This window comes from Mastomys coucha, unplaced genomic scaffold, assembly GCF_008632895.1.
Source record: "Mastomys coucha isolate ucsf_1 unplaced genomic scaffold, UCSF_Mcou_1 pScaffold23, whole genome shotgun sequence".
NCBI classification, from domain to species: Eukaryota; Metazoa; Chordata; class Mammalia; order Rodentia; family Muridae; genus Mastomys; species Mastomys coucha.
This window is the reverse complement of record NW_022196906.1, coordinates 2,907,158-2,915,050: the sequence shown is the minus strand read 5'-3', so window position 1 is coordinate 2,915,050 and position 7,893 is coordinate 2,907,158. Positions and strand designations below refer to the sequence as shown.

General features: G+C 37.4%; 1 protein-coding gene across 1 annotated transcript in view; it reads right to left on the bottom strand.

Annotated features, from left to right (window-relative positions):
* Positions 1 to 341: 341 nt before the first annotated feature.
* Positions 342 to 7,893, bottom strand: part of Angptl5 (angiopoietin like 5) — a 27,116-nt gene continuing 19,564 nt past the window's right edge. Inside the window, 5 exon segments of the mRNA XM_031343581.1 lie at positions 342 to 842; positions 4,827 to 4,874; positions 4,877 to 5,008; positions 7,161 to 7,200; positions 7,202 to 7,267. Of these exon segments, the coding sequence (XP_031199441.1) occupies positions 445 to 842; positions 4,827 to 4,874; positions 4,877 to 5,008; positions 7,161 to 7,200; positions 7,202 to 7,267 (684 nt within the window). The 3' untranslated portion in view covers positions 342 to 444.

Genomic DNA, 7,893 nt, shown 5'->3' with positions numbered 1-7,893 from the left:
GGTGAGCAGGGGGAGGGGAGAAGGAACAGGGTTTTTTTTTCCAGAGGGGAAACTGGGAAAGGGGATATCATTTGAAATGTAAATAAAGAAAATATCTAATAAAAATATGTAAATAAAAATAAGTTGTTCCTTGTAACTGTCTTTAGCAGAAGTTATCTGTAAATTACATAAGCAAGCATAGGGATATAGAAATAAATATTTAAGATTCTCTCCTCAGTTTTCCTAACAGCTTCATATAATTTATATGCTCAAAAGAGAAGGCAAGTTCCTTTTAAAACACTATGCATTCTGCACACAATCACTTAATGTTAGTATAATCAAATAGGAAACACACCATGATATGCCATGATTGCTTTTATAGAATTCTACAACATTGAAGTTTACTAATTAAACCATAACACTAACATGCCATCTATACTCATCTTGTGGCTAAAATATTAAACTCTAGGTTAAAAAAACTATATAAAAATTTAACATGTTTTCAAAAATAACTATGGAAATTGCACTACAATTTAAAATAAAATTACATAAATTTGGGTTGTAAGTTCTTCTAATTTTCATTGAAACAGATTTAATCTTGACAACTGAGCTGTTTTTGATACATGTGCCCCACTGAATTCCAGTTGTACCAAGTTTGCCAGGACTGTGATGGATGCCATTTAGGTTCGTGAGACTGTGTTGGCTAAACCACCAGCTGGTGTCTTCATGCAGGTGACTGCAGCTCTTCACTGACTGACTACTGAGCAGGCAAGCAGGGTGGCACCCATCAGTATCAACACCTGAGGTGCTGAAAGGCATTGCATTCTGATTATCATCTTCTCCGAAGCCCTGGAATGCATCACCTGCATAAAATGGATTATTTTCAAATAATGAATTCAGAGAATTTTTTATGATTTTAATCAACAATTACTATACAGTTATACAGAAATACTATATCTAGAAACAGATTTTAACTCTCACTCAATGTGCCAAAACCTTGAGATTACCAGTATCTTTAAATGAACAGATCAAACAATAAGGAAGTCTGGCTATACACACAAAATCATATTATGGTACGTGTGCCTGTCATACTTAAAGGTGATCTGCATGGTAACTGATAATTTTTTTTAAAAAAAGAAAACAACTTACACACCATATGTTTTCTTTTTGTTACACAATATGTTTTTAATGTTTTTATTTTTTTATGTGTGTAGTTGTTTAGCCTGCATGTATGTCTGTGTACCACATACATAGAGTGTTCATAGAGGGTACAGTGTGTGCTAGATTCCCTGAAAGTAGAAATAATAGACATTTGAGAAACCCCATGTGAGTTCTGAGCATTGAACCTAGCCTCCTGGAAGAGTGGAAATTCTCTTAACTATTGAACCATCTCTTCTCCCCCCACAGCAGACTTTCAACTTAGAAAAACAATTATAGCTGAAAATGAAGCATTTACCCTTAAAACTATTAACTCTATAGTTGCAACATGGTCCACTTTCCTTTAGTGGGTAGATTGTTCCTGTGGCATGTCTTTTGTGCATGTGATAAATTCTGATGTACTACTGAGCTGTATTTTCATCATGGTTCTTCACACTTTCTGTGTAAACTGTTTATTGTCAAAGAGCTTACACTGGACAACTGTATGAATAGCATGCCTGATGTTCACCAGATCCCTTCAAGGATTAAGCTTCTTGGCCAAGACAGCCCAGCTAATAATTAAACTTACAGGGTCAGGAGTTGTATTTTACTTTATATAGCTCCATGAGAAAGAGTCTTAGTGGACTCATACCTATATTCCTCCTACATGAGGGTTTGGACTAATATCTTTGAAACGTCAGCTAAAAGAGAAGTGATGTGAAGTATCTAGGAAGCCAAGACCTGCATCTTGTCATGTACTTCTGAATGTTAGAGATCCCTTTACATAAGTATTTTGGGGAACCTGAAGAGTTCCACTAGTGTGATCTATCTGAAACACAGCTCGACTGGTTAGTAAAGTCTCTGACTACACATTATGGCACACAAATCACACACTGAAATATGCATCTGCAAAGGCAATACAATTTTCAGCATCCATGCTGTATAATACCTTTCAGAAGTTCACCCAAGAACCTAGAGAAATGGCTCAATAGACAACAGCACTTGCTACCAAGCCTGATGACCTGAATTCAATCTCCAGAACAAGCAAAAAGGAGAAAAACAAGTCCCCAAGTTGTTCTCTGAACTAAATGCATGCATTGTGGCAAGTATATGTCTGTACACATACACATGCACAAAATAAGTAATAAAATGCATTTTTTAAAATCTGTGACTCATCTAGGGGGCAATGCTAAATTCTGTGACCATGAATAGTCAACATCAACAATTACCAACATCAACTTCAGGAGAGTCTACACCAGATAACTTCTCAATGCATTATACTTAATCACTCTTTTTAAACACACACACACACACACACACACACACACACACACACACACATTATTCCTGGAAAAGGTCATTAGAACTTACCCACCATATTTACTATGAGTGTGGATCTCAGGACTTAACCCTGTGACTGACAACTGACCTTTATTATCTTTAGATAGATGATTAATGAAGCACACTTCTGGGTGTGCCTGGGGTGGCATTTCTGGAGAGTCACATCCTGAGGGCTCTAACCTCATGAGTGGGTGGTTCTCTTGGTGGATCCATCACACAGAGACATTATTGAGAGACAGTAAAATGATAACGAGGAGGTACAGGTGGAGGTCACTGGCACATGACCTTAGAGCTGTCTTACCTCTGCCCCTTCTTGCACTCTCCTTCTTTATTTAGCCACCAAAATGTAAACTGCTCTCCTCCATCACAACCTCCCTGCCTTGAGGGACTCATAGCTCTGAAGCTGTTAGCCAAAATAATTCTCTGCTTCTGTACATTCTTTCTGTTACAAATTTTCGTCACCCAAATGACAAAGTTACAATGCCACTATCTCTGAGAACCCACAGAAATTTCTGTCAAGCTTTACTGTTAGGAATATTTGTACTGTGTGTGTGTGTACCCTTGCCCGCACGTACGCGTGTATGTGTGTGCGTGTGTGCACACATACATGTACCTAAGGTCTCTTTTCTTGATCACTGTCCACTTTTACTTTGTGACTCACTAGGCTAGGACAGCTGGACCAAGGATGTGTCTGTCTCCATGCCTGCCCCCATGTCCCAAGGCTTACAGGCTTATGCTGTGATACCCAGTTCCCCCATAGGCTCTAGGAATCTGAACTCAGGTTCTCGTGTAGTGGATACTTTGATGACTGAAGAAACTCTCTAGCCCTTTCCAACTTCTTATGAAACAATGGGCTTGCTCAAATGTTCAAGTTCATATTTATATTTTTCCCCAAGCTCAATGTCAAATTTGTGACTGATTGCATTTTATCTGTATATCTACCTTACACTGTACCTTTTCCTTTCCTTAATTTAACTGTATCATGTGATCAACAATTGAAATCGAATTGATGACTATGGGAAATTTAAGAGCTCTATAATAAACATCTTCTAACAAAAGCATAGTCATCTTTTGGAGAACTCCACAAAAGCTTCCTGATAAGGCATGATCCATGTTGAGGCAATTCTTTGTGCTTTTGGAGTTAAAACACATACAAGCTGGGCAGTGGTGGCATACTCCTATAATCCCAGCACATGGGAGGCAGAGGCAGGTGAATTTCTGAGTTCGAGGCCAGCCTGGTCTACAGAGTGAGTTCCAGGGCAGCCAGGGTTACACAGAGAAACTCTGTCTCGGAAAAACCAAAAAAATAAAATAAAATAAAATAAAATAAAATACACACACACACACACAAACTTATATGTAACCTTTTAAGCTTTTGCATATTTATCAATATTTGAATTTTAATTTTCTCCTAACATTTCAAAGCCAACCCCCCTAATATGTCATGAACTCCAGCCACACCATGCAGCCCCCTGCCTGCCATCTCCTCTTCTATACTATGACATAAGCTGCCCCATTTGCCAATATTCACTTGCCAAAAGCCCATTCTTTCTTCCAAGACTAAGTCTGCAGTTCTCAGGATGCCAGACTGTCCATCTGGTCTGAAGTAGCTGGCCAAGATTCTGAAGAAATGTCCATTTTCAAGAAGCTTTATCATTAGCCTCATTTTGAAACCTGTCCTTCCTCCCATTGCAACCAAACCTCCTGGTTGCAATCACTCTTGTGTTCTCTTTAAACCTAAAGATTCATCAGCCTTCTGTGTTTTCAGTGTCATTTGTGTTTCCCTCTGTACCATAACCAGCTTACAGTCAAGGGATATATAGCATTCATTGTGAATTTCTAGCACTAATGTAGATAACCAGCAAGTATACAATCAGGAACAATAGGAAGATGAACTCAAATGTCGTTAAAAGTTCAGCAGCAAAACACAAATGTATCACCAAGTATTCTGACATCCTAGTGAGTTAAAATTGTAGATATGCATGAATACATCAAGAGAGAGTGAAAAGAAGTTTTGTCACCGTCACTGTGGACTAGGGTTGAGTGGAAGAGAGGTCACAGGCCAGAGATGTCACTGTCAAAGTTAAAAAAGGTTTGATGATGAGCTCTGATTCTGAGCATGAACTAGGTATGGTGCATACCCAGCCTGCCCCCAGGGTCTCCATCCACAGGGCCACAGGGGTACCAGTCAATCTCCTCAAAGGACATAAAACACTTGAAGGTCATTAAGCAAACAGTGTCCACAACAGACTTATACATTATTCTGTAATCGATTGTCATCAGCTATATGTAATCCATGTTTGCTTTGCACTACTACTATCTGTATGTAATACGGGACTTTTATATCATTTTAGTAATTAAAAACTTACCAACATTTCCTGAATATTGTTCTAAGTGTATTTTAAAAAATTTTGTTCATCCTCTAGCCAAAAATTATCATATGAAGCATAACCAAGTGTGCTGTCTTCAGATTCCAGGGCCACATGAAGCATAAAACTAGAATCTTTTTGGTTTACTATGTAAAAAATACTTTTCAGTCCTAACCAAAATTCTCCCGTAAAAGAAATACTTTGTTTTAATAAATTTAGCTCAGATGAGAACAATCTCTTATTAGTGCATGTCAACGTTCTTCAGTGTTTCCATAACTGAGGAGACTTACCAGCAACTGTGGCACGAGCAACCTGGCCCAACTCATCTACCAGCTGGTACTTAACTTGTTTATTTTGCTAATAATTGCTAGTCAGTTCACTAGACTGAACAGAACCAGATTGATGCATTTTTATCTCCCAAATTCAACTTAAAGGTTTATTTAAAAACTAAAGAAAAAAAGGTTTACCATCACGGCATGTCAACAGAAAACTTGTTGAAATCATATAGCAACTAACAAATGATGTGACCCTATAAATGTAGGCGTTTTAAACTCCAAATCAGCTTCTTCCAAAGAAACATCCCCCAAAACCACTCAGCTAAAGTTGCTTTTCTACCTTGGAGAATACTTATGAATAAACATTTCTTTGATTAAAAGCAGCTTGCCATCTATCTACCTATGAGTAGAAACACAATGTGGCCACACTGAGGCCTCCCCAGATTTAAGTCAATATTTCTAAGACAACTGTAGCTCTAAGATGGATTACATTAACAGAACTCCCTAATTCAGACTATGTTTCTTGCATGTGCATTATAGCCACTGGCTTTCTATCTCCCCATATCCACTGTGGAGTATAGCAAATGTGGACACTCGTGAAATACAACCTACTTAAATTATGAAATTGTAGGACATAAAATTTCAGAGGGTTAGGACATAATGAGATAGACAGTATTGAAACTCAGGAAACTATGACTAAGATATTAAGTTCTTTCCCGTGGATATTTTAGCTACCACCCTATTAGAACTGAAATGAATAAATACAGGAAAAAGGAGCCACATTGTAAGCTGGGACCTTTTAGGTTCATGGTCTTTATATGTTTTAAGCTTCTTTCATCTTCACTTCAATCTCATGATTAAGAGTTAACAGCACATTTTATTAAATCCCCAATATAGTTTAATTGTGCTAAGTATATAACAGTCTCAGTTTGAAAAAAGCATCTGCCTGTAGATCTTCTTAGTCTCCCCATAGAAATGACCAGAAGGTAAGGTGACATGTGTAATGTTCTTTGAGTACAGAGGATGTACTCAAAGGGAAACCAGAGATTACGCTGACACAAAGCAAATACTTAACTGTCTGTAGCTAGATGGTTATGTTGCAATTGACCAAATGTCTTCCAAAAATCCCTGGTATGCCTAAAACCATAACTGACCAAATCCTTGGGTGGCATTATGGGGCGTTAGGTATTTAAAATTATAATAAAAAGTATAGTTAAAATAGCATAAAGAATATCAAAAACAACTTTAGATTTTTCAACTAATGCAAAATCTGCAGGGTTCAGAAATATTGGCACTCCTGTTTGCTATCAGAAGTGATGCTGCCACACTGCCATGATATAATACGATTTACAATTTACCCAGGGTTTATAATATTCAAATTTAAAGAACAGTAATGAACTATTACTATTTTATAGTAATACTTTTATAAAATTACATTTGGCTCAAATGGTTTGTTTGATTTGAACTGAATGTAATGTTATAAAACTATTACTAGAACCAAGTATTTTATTGTATTTTAAGTCTATGACTGCCTCTTTTTTAATTTTCCATTCTATGAACAATTGAGAAGCACCTGCCAGAACTACTGGGTACACACAACAAATATCCAACTGAGAATTTTCACTCAAATAACATTTCAATTCATCTCTTAAAACAATTATATCTTTTTAAAATGTATGTTTACAGGTGTTCTGAATGAATGTGGTCTGTGTGCCTTGTGTGCGCCTGGTACTCTTGAAAGCCAGAACGGAATTTTAGAACCCCTGGAGCAGGAGTAACAGACAGTTATGAGTACTGGCAATTGAACCCAGGTTGTCTGGAAAAACAGCCAGTACTCTTAATTGCTACGCCACGTCTCCAGCCCAAACTTCTAGGCTGTAACTGTTTTTTTGTTTTGTTTTGTTTTGTTTTGTTTTGTTTGTAATTTGACAATAGAATTTAAATCATATTTTTATGTTCACATAGATTTACCACTCTTATGTTTATATAGATTTACCAATGCTGGTACAATTTAAACATAAGACACCTGAAAGGAGGAGAAAAGGTAAAACATAAATACATAAAATTTTACCTAAAAGGTCTCCAAATCCATCCAGCCTCATCACACCACAGCCTTTGGAAGTCGGCTGTCCCACTGAGCCTTCTCTGAAGAAGAGGTTGTCCATCCTCCTCCTCTGAAATCCACGTGGCCAGTCACCTACAATGGCCAGGCAAGCACACTACTGTTCTCATTATCTGACATTATATAACTCACTCAGAACCTACAAACAGACAAACACAAGAAACTTTGCAATACCATGCATTCGTATTTTTAATTCTCTAGAGATATTACTTAAACTCATAATTCACATAACTGCAGCCCTGTGTGAGATACTTTTTTAAAGATATAACTGTTTGTAGTAACTATTTGTAGTATTTATTTACTCCTCAATCCATTCAGGAATAATAGCACTGCTGTGATATGGCAGAAAGATGGCTCACTTTGCAAAAGACCATGTTCTTTCAGTTATAGCGCTGGTTTTTAACATGTTTAAGTATGGTTGCCTGCTTGCCTCTTATTTCTCATTTCTGAACGCTCTAGTGTTTCTCAATGTGGTGTTCAGATTAACATTTCAAGACAGAAAAGCATGATCTGAGCCCAGACAGCAGGTGCTCACAGGTGCCTCAGTTGAAACTGTGTGAAATGTACCTGCTGGGTTACATAGAAATTACAGGAGATCTCTCTACGGTATGCACTCTCTGATAAATGGTTATTAGTGTAGAAGTCTGGAATACAGGAAGAACAACCCACA